This window comes from Semicossyphus pulcher, unplaced genomic scaffold (assembly GCF_022749685.1).
Source record: "Semicossyphus pulcher isolate SPU_LCO1_2020_fin unplaced genomic scaffold, fSemPul1.0.p SCAF_2, whole genome shotgun sequence".
NCBI classification, from domain to species: Eukaryota; Metazoa; Chordata; class Actinopteri; order Labriformes; family Labridae; genus Semicossyphus; species Semicossyphus pulcher.
The window spans coordinates 17,491,502-17,507,164 of NW_027211693.1; the positions used below are offsets into that span (position 1 = coordinate 17,491,502).

Below are 15,663 nucleotides of genomic sequence, written 5' to 3' on the forward strand. Positions count from 1 at the left end.
CTCTCTCTCTCTCTTTTCTATCTGCTCCCTGCCTCCCTCGCCCTAAAGATCTTAGCCTGCGAAACCTTTCCAAGTCCGCTCCGTCCTATCAACACCTTCAAACCTTAAACAAACACGTCTTGCTCGCTCTGCTGCCCGCGGCCGCAGGAATATACGACCGAGCTGGAATCAAAAATCGTGATAAAAAGAGTCCTTTTTATGCAGACCAAATATGGCCCAATCACACACCTTTAATATACAGTACAAGTTTAATACAGCTATATATTTACAGTGTCCTATATCAAACAGAAAGCTCCAGAGAATGAAGAAGGTTTTCATGCCTGTAAAGAATGGGAGCAAAACCTGTAATCTGAGTCAGGTAGCATAAAAATATAACATCTCAAAAGTCTGCGTAAGGCTGCAAAGATTAATGAACAAAGGGTCCGTCTGTCTGTCCTCTTGAGATCCCTCCTGAAAGAAGCAGTTTGTAGTGTCTGTAATCGTTCTCCTCCTCTCCGCCTCCCTCACCTCTTCCTCCGAATCTAGCGGCATTTGCAGGATTTGACGACCATGTTGGAGAGTTGCTCAACACGTGGCGTGCGGCCTATGAAGTACATGATTGTGAGGGGCTCCAGGTCCTGGGGAACGCAGCAGGGGGTGGCCGAGGCCTCGGGGTTCAGCTTGTTGTACAGGGGCAGGATCTGATGGGGGACAGAAATAAAGGAGGGTTAAAGGCCTGGAAAACAATCAGGTACATTTAACAACAATCAGGAATAAGCAACAGCACTGTGTAGAAACATCTATTATTATGATCGAGTTCAGCAGCTGACAATATATCCTATAACCCTGCTGTCAATTTGTTGTCTTTCAGTATAACCAAATCTGCCAAATGTCCTCAAACTTCAGAACCAAGGAAATCTTAAAACACATAATCCACAGTGCCGTGTATTGACAGCACTAAAACATCAAATACATGTGAAAATCCTGCACCTCGTTATTACAATGAGGGATGTAAAAACAGATGAACGAGGAGATTTCAGTAAGAGTCGGAGTGACTTCAGGTCACAGCCATACACTCTGACACAGACAGACTGTGTTATGTAACCCTATATGTTCGGTAACAGGCCTCTGCGAGGTGACAGCCCATTTATGATGCTGGGGTTAACCAATCTAAGCTAACTATGGTGTTTAGCCGCCACAAACAATGCACTTTAAGCTCATTTAAGGGCAAATGAAACGGACGTTTTCAAGTTTCTAAACATTGAAGTCAGGCTGGAGGTTGATTCTGTGCAAACCAAAATATTTTAATGGAGAAACTAGAGAGGCTTTTGTCTGGACTGGTGCATCGCTCATTTGGCGACATCCATCCCTTTGTTGCTGTTAAAAGTTATTGAATCCAAAGACTGTGATATATTATAATCAGGAAAAACAATCTTTCCTCACTTTGTTTAACTTTTGTGTTTCACAAAATAAACTGCAGATTCTTTTACATATATTAAGGTATTTGTATCTAGACTCAGTCGTATGTGGGGTTTCGGGTTTTGATTCTTGCTTCAAAACAAAGTTGCAAAAGTATTTGTAACAAGAACAAAACTATACTTCAGAAAACTTAATCAGAAAGAGTATTTCCTATCATTTTTGGTGCTTTGCAGTTTTCTAAATGTGGTACTAGTGTCAGTTTTAGTGTGGTATCAACATGCTGAGATTCGATCCCCCGCCCTGCCTGTATCTAATCTCACAGAAGCACCAGCTCACCATGTTGTAGTGGTTGTTGGCGCTCCAGAGGTACGGACAGTTTCCGGCACAGAAGTTGGCTTTGTAACCTTTGGGCTCGTGGATCCACTTCCAGTTGAGGTCCCGCCTGAAGTCGATGTAAAGCGAGCGCAGGCAGCAGCCCTGGTCCGAGCCACTGAGACACAACACACACAGAAACACGTCAAACTCCCATCCTGATGCTGTTCTAGCTCTGGGGTGAAGGCCCAAAGTTGGGTCATGGGAATATGACAACAGGTCAACATTGAAGGAGCAGTCATCACAAAGTAATGAGTACGCAGAGCTGCCAGAGTTTCCCCTGCAGTGTGAGGTACTCTAAGTAAAAACACTCTAAACTCTCTAAACACAGGTTCAATACTGCTCGTTTTGCTGCACAATAATCTGCAGAATGAGTTTTGGGTCAGGAGAAAATAAAAAGTGAAATCCTCTTCCAACCACAACGAGATTTCAGGAGTATAAAAGTACAAATCCTGGAGGAATGTCAGTGCTCTGGGTCAGTCACACACGCAGTAACCACACACACACACACACACACACACACACACACACACACACACACACACACACACACTCCGCTGGTTGGCGCCCTACCGTGTGCAGGTTGAGGTGTCTGTGGCGGCCGCCCTCTTCTTGCGGTTCTTCTTGGCCGGGTTGTCCACTCTGTCGCTGGGCAGCACGGTGAGGATGAGGTGTGGCGTCTTGGTGCTGAAGTCTGCCTGACCTTTGACCTGACCAGGCTTTCTAATCTGACGGAGCCGCTCATCGTCCACACCTGGGGAGAGCAGTGTAACAGTTAATACTCGTACGGTTTTAGACCAGAGGGTCGGCTGCCTCAAAGGATTGGAGGATAAATCTGAGGGGTCACATGAGAGCCGGTTTATGGAAGGAATGTACGGCATAGTCCACCTCACTGCTCTGTATAAAAACACGGAACAGGGGGGGCATGTTATTTCGCCATTTGGCTGACAGTGGATGTAGTAACAGAGCTGAGTAAATGTCTTTGTAAATGGGGGAGCCAGAAGGAACGCTAAGGGTGTGTGCAACCCTTCAGCAGTTAGCAAACTGAGAGAGGTAGAAGATGCTAGCAGCTTACTACTGAAACCGAAAATGTCCTGGAGGTACTTACCCTCCCAGCAGAAGAAGAGATCAACCACCATATAATGAGGATGTTTCTTCAGAAAGCAGAGACGCTGCCTGACGCATATGTTATATGTCACATAGACGTTTTGTTGCACACATCCTGCCCATAAGGCCTCTTTAGCTTGCAGCTTGCCGGCACGCTGTCACACACAAAGCTGACAGGCCTTCTTTACTTACTGCTGGAAGGCTAGTTTATTAAATCCTGAAGCTACTGTGAGTAACCCTTGGTTTGAGTAGATCTTGGCCACCCCTGTGGACAAATCGGTATCTCTTTGCAGATCTTGTCCTGTACATGTGTAAATATTTTTCTGAAGACTTACTAATAAATTTGGCTTCCTTTTGAATGTCAAACATCTCACTTGCTGCGGACCTTTATCGGGGGGAAATGTAAACAAGGGCACTTCTGGTCTGTACGCTGTAAATCACTTTTCAGTCTGTTTCATAAGCAGGGAAAAACTCCTCACAGGAGATTTAATGAAAATTTACTCTGCCATAAATAATGTTTAGTTTTCTGGACATTCCTCTAATTGTGTCTGTTTTTGTTGTGAAAGAGTTTTTCCCCTTCAGATTTGTATTCAGATTGAACAGACTGAGAAGGAAACATCACTTATAAATGGAAATCCTGACAACCTTTATACAATCTGTGACGAGGGTTTGAGAGGAGACATTGCTTCATTTGAAAGGCTAACAGGTTGGAAACTACTGAGTCAATACCTTTGATTACTACAGCGGTTTCCTCTCAGTAATAATCACCATTCACATATTCATTTCATGAGTTTCCTCTAATGCAGCTCTGGGTTTTACACTCTTAAGTGTTTTTCCGAATAGTTAGAAAGACAGATTATACCTTGATTGTTGCTGATGAAATGCTACAGTACTTGGATAGAAGTAAATACATGATACATTGGTTTCCCGTGCCAGGAATGAAGGCCTGATTGTTTATGTCTGATTTCATGTTTTTTTCTACCCTTTCTTGGCCAATAGAAGCACAAGAGCTGGAAACAAGCCGCTGCTTGTCTTACATCAGTATCAAAAGTCGACATTTTTTCCAAGCAGTAAAAAAAAATTTACTTGGCCCAGCTGTGAGTAAATTCTGAGGAAAGTGCCGTAATTTGGGGCCTAAATGAAGAAACACAGACAGACTGAAGTTTAATAGTTTCACAGCGTGTGGAGGAACAGTTCCTCCATTATTGCTGCAGGGTAGAATCAAAGTGATTCATGGATCATTCTGGAGGCGCCTTACCGAAAAGGCTCCACTTTGCTCTCACATTTTGTGACCTGCTCTGCTGGTAAATCTTCCACAAGTGCTTTCAAAGCCCTTCCTGAGACATTTACTACCAACCTATAAAATCTCATCTCTGTGGCCATCGGGGTAAAACTGCTCTCATCTAATCTTTGGCACACTGAAGGTCGTGTATGGTGATTTATTTGCCTATGGTTTGCAGTTTGGTCAAAAGCTAATTTTCTTGTGTAGCCCCAGTACAACTAACAATCCCACTAATGTACCAGTCATCCATAAACAACCAGTATCCACAGAAACGTGCTGCAGCCCTCAGTAAGGTCTAAAATCATGTTCAGCTTGAGTCAGCTAACTGGCTTCCACAAAGCTAGCATATTGATCAATGTTTTACACCCATTATAAAGATGTAGTTTCACTGGATGTTACTCTGTGCCTCATAAGCTGCTCCTTGATTCACTAGAGACACCGATTTGAGTATCCAGGTGTGGCTAAAATGCTATGCAGTGTAAACAAGAACATACCTGCAAAGAGAGCTTCCAGCTCCTCACTCTTGTTGGGAACGATGTTGTTGGTGGAGGGGACGAAGGTGCAGCAGGGACAGTGGACGCCCATCTTCAAACCAAGATTGTTCTCTGATAATTAGAAGAGGAGACAAAGAACTGATGGAGAGGAAGTTCACAAACATTATAAATGTCTCTCTGGTGCTAAGGCTAACCTGGATCTGACACCCAGTCCTTAATGGTCTCTGTGACCTCCACAGACATCCAGGATCCCTTCGCTTTTGGCTGAACGGTGCGGGAGTCGATGTAGCGTTGAGTGGAGGTGCTCTCCTCATCGGGCTTCAGCAGCTGAGAAAAAACAGAGATGGAGATGACGCACAGAGACATATTTTATCAAGATAGTCTGTAGATTATATAATATATAATATAATTTCCAGTCTGGTACACAGAACAGTGAGTTCCTCTTCCAAAGATTTACATCTCACATGAATGAAGCAGAAAAGAACTTTTAGCCAGCACATTAATTATGTTAGCTCACTTTCCTGGGGCATAACAATAAAAATATCTCCCTCAAGCCAAAATATGAATACAGTTTCATTTGTGAGGATTTCATGTCATTACAGTCTTCCTGGCCTGATGCCTAAAATCCTGACAGAAGAAATCTACAAAGAAAGATCAAATTTAAAAGGTATCCTTGAACTCCCCTTCAGCATTTGAACATTATCTTTCAAAGAGAAGAAAAAGGGGATCTTTGTAAGTGCCCATAAACAACCTGTGGGTCTGCTTATATTTTTAAAAAAGGAGACCAGTTGGCTGTAGTGACACAGCAGCAATTTTCCTCTGACGTCACGTTTAGGGTGGGACACTCAGATGCTGCCATAGTGTCGTGCTGCTGTGTTCCAGGTTGTTATCATGTAAATGTTTTAAATCATTGTAATTTTACTCTGTCAAATTGATTACAACTGAAAAGAAATGTGATAGTGAAAGTAAGGACGGCAATCGGTCGATATTTCAAGTTAAACAACATATCTGATAACACATTAGCTAGGTAATAATTAGCGTTTAGCCACCTCTTGTCTAATATTACCATTAGCAAAGAAGTGTTGGAATGCTAACATTGCCATTTGATTTGAAAATTCCTAGTTAATAATAATTTCAGCTAATTAGTTGCTCAATGCTAACGTTAAGTTGTCTAACAGTAGCTTATGAGTTATAACATTTGTTGTATTACTTTTAAGTCACTGTCGCTGTATTTGCTGATTAGATTCTAGTTTGCGTGGTTTTCGTGAAGAGTGATAAACAGGTGGGTTGTTGTTGTTTACCTGATAGATCTCCACTCTCTGCTCTGATGCCCGGGCCTGTGGGTTGGGAGCCCTGAAGATCCTGAACTCGGCCTTGACCAGGGTGCTGTTGGTCAGGTCCACTCCACTGACGTCAAAGTGGACCACTCTGTAGTGGGGGTCTGGGGTCGTGGGCTGCACTGCATCTGGATGCGACAAACACAAAGGATGACTAATGATCCAATAACGTCTCATGTCACTGCGTTGTATTTATACTATTGGTTAACACAGTGCTGTGATGCATTGTCTCGGACATAATTACTGCTGATGAGTGTCTCCAAACTAAATTATAGGTTTGGGCATAGTGAGTAAATGTGTCTGGTCTTATGTTTAATGTATGGGTAACTGTTGCGTTCAGGGGTTTTTACAGCATTAAACATCACCTCCCAAATAGACAGTTGTGTAATTATGTGCCATGAAGTACCCATTGCCATTAATCTTAAAATCTCCCAAATAAGATCCATCAAAAGGTCTTTTTTCTTTCTGTGAGAGCTGCCTGTGACAAACCACAGCTGGTTTACCACCACAAAGCTGCTCTGAAGCTATCAGACAGCTGAGTGTCTTAACCAAGGGTTCATCTACGGGAGCTGAAGAGCCGTGCTTCTCAAGTTCAGAGGAAAACACTGAACTTTTCACTCCATTCAACGTATCTGACAGCTGGATATCGGCACTGACTAATAAAATATGATGCATTTGCTTCTGACTGAACTACCCAGCCATATATAAACCAGACCAGATGCATAAATGCAACAATGCATCAGCAATAATCACTGAGAATGGACCATTTTACACCATCAGTTTTTTTCTCCCAGTACTCTCGCATGTCTTACATTTTCAGTGCAGGACTTGAACTGCTTTAAAGCTTTAATTCACATCTTCGTACTATAAGGATCTGGATACTTTTTTAACTGACTGATATTTTCCAACACTGTACGAGACTGATTCTGATGTGGAAGAAGCATATTCAATCAGTTTACTTATGTGGGAAACACTGAAATTAAATCAAAACTGCTACTTTTTTAAAGATCCACAAAAAGACATTTCTTCTTCTATCAAGTAAAAAACCAAATTGGGAATAATTCTCTAACTTGATAATTTATAGTAGGTTCTTCTTGGGCCCCTTGCCTCCTTATGACCCCGGACCACACATAGAGAACCCCCCTCATACTTCATGTGGACTCACTTGTGTTAGTGCGGGGAGGCAGCATGTCGATCCTCTGCACCTCTTTGGCATAATAATCCTCCTCGCTGCTCTCGCGCTCGCACGCGGACTCGGCCAAACGCGCGCGCTCCTTCAGCAGCTCCCGTGTGCTGTTGTAAAGCAGCATGACCTCCGGGGGCACGGGCACCGGCCCCGGCTTAGGGTCCTCGTCGTCCTCGTCCGGCGGGCTGCGGATACGGAGCTTGCTCAGTATCTGTCCGCGCACCGCCTCGATGCGCCGGGACTTCTGCTTGTCCAGGTTGATGGACTGGCACGTGTTGAGCCCCTCCACCAGCAACACACCGGAGAACCGGAGGAGGAACAGCAGCAGCGTGAGGCGGAGGAGCAACATGGTCCGGTGAGGAGACTGAGGGACGGAGATACTCCCTGAACGGCCGTGAAGGATATCAGCTGAAACAATCACGGTGTTGGACTGAAACTAAAGCCGAGTCTCAGTTTGCGTAAAGTGGTTTACTATTTAAAAGTGACCGATGTCTCCAGAATGCACTTTAATAAAACAAAAAAGCCTAAAAAATCCAGCATCCAGCTCTGACTGGCTATTTTGGTCAAAACCACTTTCTGCGGAAAAGGAAACCCACATCTGCTGACTACATTTAATCTGCTAAAGAAATTATATAACACTTCTCATACATGCGCCAGCTTATTTCAACACCAGACACAAAGAAGCATTGTCATTTTCTTTTCGAGTCTAAATATTACTTCAAAAATCTAATAGTAACATCTGATCAAAAAAGCATAAAATACGAGCGAAACTGCTTCAACTCACGCTACAACCAAACTCCACTGGAAAAACCTCAAATTCAGTGATTGGAAATTTGGCTTTAATTCCAGGCTCCGATGTTGTCCAGCGCCGGTGCGCGCGCGCTCTCCGCGTGTCAAGGTGAAAATATTTAACTACAGTCTAACCGATAAGTTTTATCCGTCTCCGTTTTCCTTCGTCCATCCTCGGATAAGTGATCAGCTTTCGTGAGAAAAGAGTCATCACAGGAGCTCAGCCCATGTCGCAAATCCTCCAAACAAAAACCTGAGCTGCTCTCTTCATCTAAAGCAACACGGCTCCCGTGCTCTCACCTCCGAAAGACCCATCTGTGGAGCGAAAATCTGGCCCATACCCGCATCCAGACAGTATAGTTACAGTTTAAAAAAATGCCCAATGAGGTCCTCTCATTCCGTGTTATAGGTAAACAGAAAGCAGCCTGCGCTAAAATGTAGGAAAAACTGTGATTTATGTTGGGAAAACCATGGTGGGCCTGTTAATCCCCCTCAAATAAACATCAAAACACGGAAAAAGTCAGACGTCATAAAAAGACATGACGCAGAAAAGTATGTGAAAGAAGTCCTTGTGCTGGAAATTAAAAAAAAGAGAGTTTACAGCAAATTACAGCTCCTGGTTTAAATGAGCTCCAGCCTGATGTCTGCTGGGCTAAAAGCTGCGAGACCTGCTGCGTGATGGGACTCCATTATTCTTCTGGTCCTCTGTGAGAAAGCAGACAGAGGGAGGTGAAGGATGGAGGGAGGGAGGGACTGGATGTGAGAGAGGTGGTGGCGGTGGTGGGGCGGGTTGCCACCAAAGTGCAGGGAGTGTGTGATTATGTAGGCAAGAGCCATCTTCCTCTCTCACACACAAGCAAACACACACACACACACACACTTATATATTTTGCTCTCCACAAAAATGCCTGCACCCTCTCTCTACAGGTAAACACACCCCAAGGACATATCAGGCTCACTGGAATAGTTAGACTTGTTGTCAAATATGTGCATTCACTTTGTTACAGTTAGATGAGAAGATGGATATTGGTCCACTCTCATGTCTGTATAGTAAACATGAAGCTAGCTTAGAGTTAGCTTAGCTAAACATAAATGCAACAGATGGAAACAGCTAGCCAAGCTTGGTTCAAAGGTAATAATGCAATTAATAGTGCAAAAAAATGTAACAAAACAAAATGTAAACAAACAGAATTGCCCATTGTTGCTAGGATACCGCTAGAGTCTCAAGGAAACTACTGGTCCCAGCCAAGTTATAGTCTGCGCATATCAGCACATAAAACATCATATCTTGGTCGTTTTTTTATGTGAATTAAACACATAACATATAACATGTTAATTAGAGAGCATCAGGAGAGATTGTAGGTGGATTTTGTCTCCTCTGAACAGAGAAGGACTAGCTGTTTCTTGTCTTTGATAAGCTAGGCTAACAATAGCTTCATATTATAAGAAGCTGAAAGAGATGAAAAAGTTAAGAAGCAGCATATTTCACAAAATGACTAACAGGTAAATGTTTAAATGGAGCAATTAGATGTGTTAGTTTGATCCAGTGATTTCAAAATACAGCTTTCAGAAGGATCTCAGAGTAATTTTAAGTTTAGGCTCGTTCGTGGTGATAGCTCCAGGCTTATCCTAATTTCATTAAATCACTTCGCAGCCCATCCCTTTTTATCTCTCCTAGTGTTCAATCTGGGCCCTTTCTTTCCTCTCTGTTCCTCTTCAGTCTCATTGTTAATTACAGCTCAGGACTCGGAGAGGACTGTTAATCTGTCAGGGGTGGCTTTTATTGCTGCTCTGCTGCCATCCCATTATACCGTTATTATAGTTGCGGGTGCAGGCCTGTAATTGCTCTAAGTAGAAGGGAAAGGTAGGAGAGACTGAGGCTGCCTGGAGGCTTCTGGTCAGGGCAAACCCCCCCCCCCCTCCTCCTCCTCCTCCTCCATCGTCTGTCCTGGCAACGTTTCTAAAAATGATAACACTGCCTGCAAACAGACAGGCTCTTGTTCCAACTTGACTTGCTGCTGCTGCTGCTGCTGCTGCTGCATCTGATACGAACTGAAAGTTTAATTTGTTTCTGTGAACTTCAACTCTCTCTTAAAGAGATCAGACACACCGTGGGGCATCTCAGATCACAGCAAGTGGGGTGTTGTGTGTGTGTGCTGTGATGAATGGCATAAAGGAAAAAAAAGAAAGAGACTTCCTAAAAAACAACTCCTACCCTGCCTGCCTTTTTTCTGCCTCTTTTCCTCAAAGCCAAATATAGACAAGCCACCGCCACGTCATCTGGCCCTCAGCACTTTCTTAAACCCTGAAAGAGGGCGAGATGGGGTTCAGAGCTCCGCCGCGCACTCTTGGAGCTTACGCATGTCTGTAATATAAGTGAAATGTAAAACCATTTTGGCTGTCATGGAAAACAGGACAGTTTTATTGAAAACAAAAAAGGAGCACAAACAGTTGCAAAAATAAATACAGATAAAACCACCGGGGGTTACTCTCGGGAACTTTTCCATCTGTTATTCGTCAAATCTTTTTCCGCCATCGGCAGCCACTTAAATGTCATAACTACAATAAATCAACCCGAACAGTGAGTCCAGCCTCTCTCTGAAAACACGCAGCCCCGTCTGAGGGACAGTTTCAGGGAGAGCTTGTGTGGTGGAGGTATCGTCTACACCTCGTCTTCATTCAGCAGCATGTTGGGAATTCCTCTGGTGATCGGGAACTCTCGCCCTGATTCAGGGCACTGCAGGCAGCCCTCGAGCACCTCCACCTGTAACACACACATGCACAGACAGAAGAGAGGAGGTGTGAGGTCGCCACAAGATGTCATTACAGAGCAAAATACACTATGTTGTCAAAAGTATACAGACACCACTGTTTGTGGTGTTCGGCTCCGTAGTGTCATTTGAGAAGAATCAATAATGCAGTATTTTGGACAACTGGTTCCCAAACCCCTGGTCCGTGGCCCCACACAGGTCCGTGGCCCCACACAGGGCCGTGGAACACTTTCAGCTGAGCCATGAGAAAGAGTCATTCATGACTCTGCACACCTTAATAATAATATTGATATAACCTATTTTTTTGCATTTATTATCTTGAACTTGTTGAAGTCTTTGCTCCGTTTTTCTTTATCCCTCCACACACTCCCAGCACCACACGTCTGAAGTCTTTACAGGCAGCAAGAAAATGTTGCTAATTATGCTGCCAAATTAGTCATATATTTATCATATAGCAACTATGGTTTGAAAGTGTTTTCTATGTACCTTTTAAAAACATTTTTTTTACATTTATATTTTAAATTTTGTTTCATGCTTCATTGAAAATGAGCAAAAAGTAACAAAGAAAAGGGAGAAAATAAATCAAATATGAGTAATTAACTTTTATCTGTCGAGTATATCATTCAAATTGTATTAAGAAATAGAAAACCTGCTGTATCATGGTACATATGTATGTATAAATACTGTATATGTATATAACCTTGTATATAACTACAGCACGGTTTGAAGGTACCATTGGGAGATGCTTTTTTTACACTATCCCAATGATCAACAGGTGGTGGTAATGTGCCAAGAAATGGTGCATTGTGGTAAAAAAGCAGTAAAGAAGAAGACTGCAAGCAAGTAAACGTGGACGTTAGCAATTCAGGATTAAAAATACAAATGTATTAGTAGTGAGAAAATACATTTAACAGGTGTGTTGGACCTCAGGGATACACACAACATACTCTATGTTAACAAGAAAACTCTACAGGGTACCTTCAGGTTCAGTTTAAGTTGAGTTTATCATTAGTAGATATGTTTGAAGTAGATATGAAAAGCAGGAAGTCACATATTTTTGGCCCTGCAGTTTAAATATTGTGAGGTCCTGAACTGTACTATTTTAGTTCTCTAAGAAACTCAATGAACCTGTTCAAGTTATAAAAAACTAAACACTCTGCAGGAAGTGACCACAGGGAAGCTCGTTGCTAAATGCTGTTTCCAGTAATAGAAACAGGAAGTCTTTATGTCACTGTGAAAGAGTGAATATTGTTTGTTGCTGTTTTGGTTTTAGCCAAAAGGAGTACTTAAGTGTTCTGCACAAAGGTATCCCATAATTATGGTGATGATTCAGTGTGTTGTTGAGGTGAAACCAGAAAAAGAAACACTGCTGAATCATTGGGGTAAATAGTATCAGGCGTGAAGACGTGCTCTGTGGTGTTTAAGACAAAAGGACCAATGCCCCTTTAATTATCGTTAAAGACTGCGAAATGTGAAAATGTGTTGGTTTGACTGAAAATTTAAAAGGGCTAAAATCACTTGTGATTTATAATATTTGCCCCAAAAGATACTTTGAAACAGAAGGCAAAAGAACGAAAGCTGCAACAATAAAAAGCTATTGCAGATCCTCCAATATGGACATTTGCTATTTTAGTCTCTTTTATATGATTGTCAATTTATTCAATTATCCTTATCTGATGACGTCTCCAAAAGCCTGGTCTCCATTTTCGGACACTCTAAAGACCAAAACGTTGATCAATAATGATAACAGCTGTTAGTCGCAGCCCTCACAAGAACTTATTACCAGAAATACACCTACATACTGCAGAAAGAGGACAGATCAATACTGAAAGGAAATACTGTGACCTCCTCACCTCTAATAGCACTCTGTGCACCTTCTTCAGGAACTCTTCGTCCTTCTCGTAGTCTTGCACCAGCTCACCGGGCAGGTCCTGCCGATGTCCCAACTATGGAGGGAAAAGAGACGGTAACAAGTGTTCAGCCTGGGCAGAATTCTTGGGTGGGTGATACTACGAGAGATCAATACACTGCATGAAGTGTCAGTGAACAAGTGTCTACTGAATATTGGGTGTACTGGGTGTATTGCTCCTTTAAAAAGGATAACGTGAGCTTCTTACCCAAAGTGGATACAAAAAAACAATATTACACAGGACAACATATCGAAGTGAATGAACTAAAAAAGTTATAAAAAGAAACAACAAACCCGTGGACCTGGACGAAGAATGGGCCCCAAGCATTGATCAAATATTCATTCCAATAAGTAGAAACAAATTCACAGTCCCACATTAAATAGAGAAAAAGAACCTGCTTACCTTTGACATCTCCAACTGTAATTATAATCCATGAGTCCCATTTTTTTAGTTTAACTGCTGTATAATAACAGCTGTGTATAAATTGGCACAGTGTAACTTTGCTGACTAACTACTCGGCATCAGCTATTATGTTTTTCCATTTATCCTCTTCTGTGCTTGCCTATTTGGAATGATGGATTGCTCCAAATCGATTAACGCCTTTGATTATATTGGCTGATATGTAACAGCTAATGAGCGCTCTGGGATGCTCTAATGTTAAATTGGATGATGTGATATTTTTAATGTTCTGACAGCCTCTGATACAGCCTGACTCACCTCCTCTGCCGCCTGGACGAGGGCGCTCCACTCCAGTTTGGGGATCATCCGACTGACAAACTGAGGGTTGAACTCGACCTCATTCATCTTCACCTCTGTGGCCTTCACAAGAAAAACACCAGGAGGAAAAAAAGCAATCTTTTAAAGATGACTTCAGGGTCTAAAACTACAGTACACTTTGTGACTGCTTTCACAATGACATGTTCTCTATTAACATAAATACCTTAAAAAGTTAACGCTTAAAGAAATCTGGGTTTTCTTCACATTACTTTTATTTTTACACAATAATTAAATCCAAATCACTGCATTTTGGATTAATGTTAGAACTGCACTTAAAAGATGTTTAAGGAAAAAAAACCTAAGTGTGAGAACTTATGAGGACATATTTATTAACAAAAGTTTGAAACTCAAAGTAAATTGCAGAGAGCAAATATATAAAACATAAGTGCTGTTTGGGTAATGTAATGTGATGACAGTGGTTAAAAACATATGTTGTGTCAGCAGGATTTTATCAAATAAAATATGTTAACTTTATTTCACCTTATAAGATTTATAGCCAAAACTATTTTTGTGCTGTATGATATTTTGTATCCTACTATACTATCTTATGCCATGATTACAATACTGTTACAACAACAAAAAATAGGAAAATAACTAATTAGTTTAAATACTATTCAGGTGTATATCGTTATAGTAGATGTATTCATATTACTCTACATACAGTATGTAATATACCATACTTTGCTGCTGCTAAATAACATTTGACATTTGTCACTATTAAGTACAACTCTGGTTGTGAGTACATCAGCTTGTAAGTATAATTGCTCTTGAACATTTCTATTTTGATTCTATTGTTAATTCATTTGCTTAAATACTCCCCTTACTCTCCCCTTTCTCTATTAAACATATCTTACGTAAAGCTAATTCTTGTCTAGCATAGTTTAAAACAGTTTGATTGGGGCGAGGAAGCTAATTTCTAGCCATGAAATACCAGGACATTTTTAGACTACCGGTAACTTATTATTTTAAGTAAGTACAGTTAGCAGTTAGCCATGTTGCTAGTTTACCTTGATGAGCAGCGGGTATCCTTTAGTGACTCCCTTCACGTGAGATGTCAACATGTTATGCGTTAGCAGCTTCATGTTTACAGATGTTTACAGTCCGAGCAAACTGCCACTACTGTTTTCCTGCTAAATGTTCACAAATACTAGTGTTTCTTCTACATGTAAATCACGCAGTAGCGTTTACATGTGGACCGGAAATGCCTCTGTTGCGGCGCTGAAAGGTTCCCCGAAGTTTTGTTCCCCTAGACGTTGGTTCCATTAGATTGTTATATGCGTAATTTAGCTTTTTGAATATAGATATATCTCTTACTATTACACTTACCATTAATAATATAATTATATTAATATAATAATTAAAATCTTTATTCATACGTATCGGGCAATTATTAATATCCTACATACTACTTTGTGCTCCTTGCTCATCATCCTACTCAGGTGAAAGTTTATATATATATATGTATATATATTGAGACTGCAAAATGTATATATATATATATATCGTTTATATATATATAAATATTGCAGTTGCATTTAAATGCAAGCCACATTTTAATGTTGTAGCTTTGACTATTATTTGTACTTTTCGGTATTCTTCTCTATACAAGTGATCATATTTCATTAGTCAATCATATATTTTCTATATAAATAATCTAACAAGTTAGCAAAGTAGCTTGTACCGATGGCTCTTTAATAAAAGTACATGGCTCTGAAATAAGGTACAACACGGTACATTCCTCCACAAACCACGAAAATACTTTGTTGTAGATAAGAAGCAGGAAAGTCAGACAAATACCACATTCACTTTTTATACTCAAATTTTTTATTTTTTGTATTAATTTTGTATACTCCTTGTCTTTGTATTATACAGGTCATTCATACAGTTTATGATATAGTAAATAGTAATTACACACAAGAGGTGTAACAAGCACCAACCTGTCACCCTCACAGACATGCATCATACGCACACACACAAACACACATTTTCCCATTCACACACATACAGAGGAACACACGTCCCTTACACTTATTGAACAAAAAGATAAAAATGTAAAACTTTTTTTTAAACCACAAACCCCCCAATTTTTCAACCTCCATTGTTGCCAGATTCACAACCTCTCAACTCTTATTTTGAAAACAAGTATGAGAAAACTTATACTTTAACCAAATAAAAAACAAATAGAGAAACATAAAAAATGTAGGAAGGCAACTAAAGAAGTGGACAAAGCCTTTCTGAAG

The 15,663-nt window shown here is 41.1% G+C and overlaps 2 protein-coding genes across 2 annotated transcripts; both read right to left on the reverse strand.

The window, feature by feature from the left end:
• Positions 1–219: 219 nt before the first annotated feature.
• On the reverse strand, positions 220–8,590 carry tgfb5 (transforming growth factor, beta 5). Its single transcript, XM_069669753.1, has 7 exons — positions 7,156–8,590; positions 5,955–6,118; positions 4,848–4,980; positions 4,654–4,764; positions 2,344–2,524; positions 1,735–1,888; positions 220–680 (listed from the first exon to the last, which is right to left on the reverse strand). The coding sequence occupies exons 1-7, from the start codon at positions 7,523–7,525 to the stop codon at positions 522–524; spliced, it is 1,272 nt and encodes a 423-aa protein (XP_069525854.1). The 5' UTR covers positions 7,526–8,590; the 3' UTR covers positions 220–521.
• Positions 8,591–10,374: 1,784 nt separating this feature from the next.
• trmt112 (tRNA methyltransferase activator subunit 11-2) lies at positions 10,375–14,623 on the reverse strand. The gene is made up of 4 exons (XM_069670394.1): positions 14,431–14,623; positions 13,364–13,465; positions 12,590–12,682; positions 10,375–10,729 (listed from the first exon to the last, which is right to left on the reverse strand). Exons 1-4 carry the CDS (start codon positions 14,503–14,505, stop codon positions 10,628–10,630), a joined length of 372 nt encoding a protein of 123 aa, XP_069526495.1. The 5' UTR covers positions 14,506–14,623; the 3' UTR covers positions 10,375–10,627.
• Between the last annotated feature and the right edge of the window lie 1,040 nt (positions 14,624–15,663).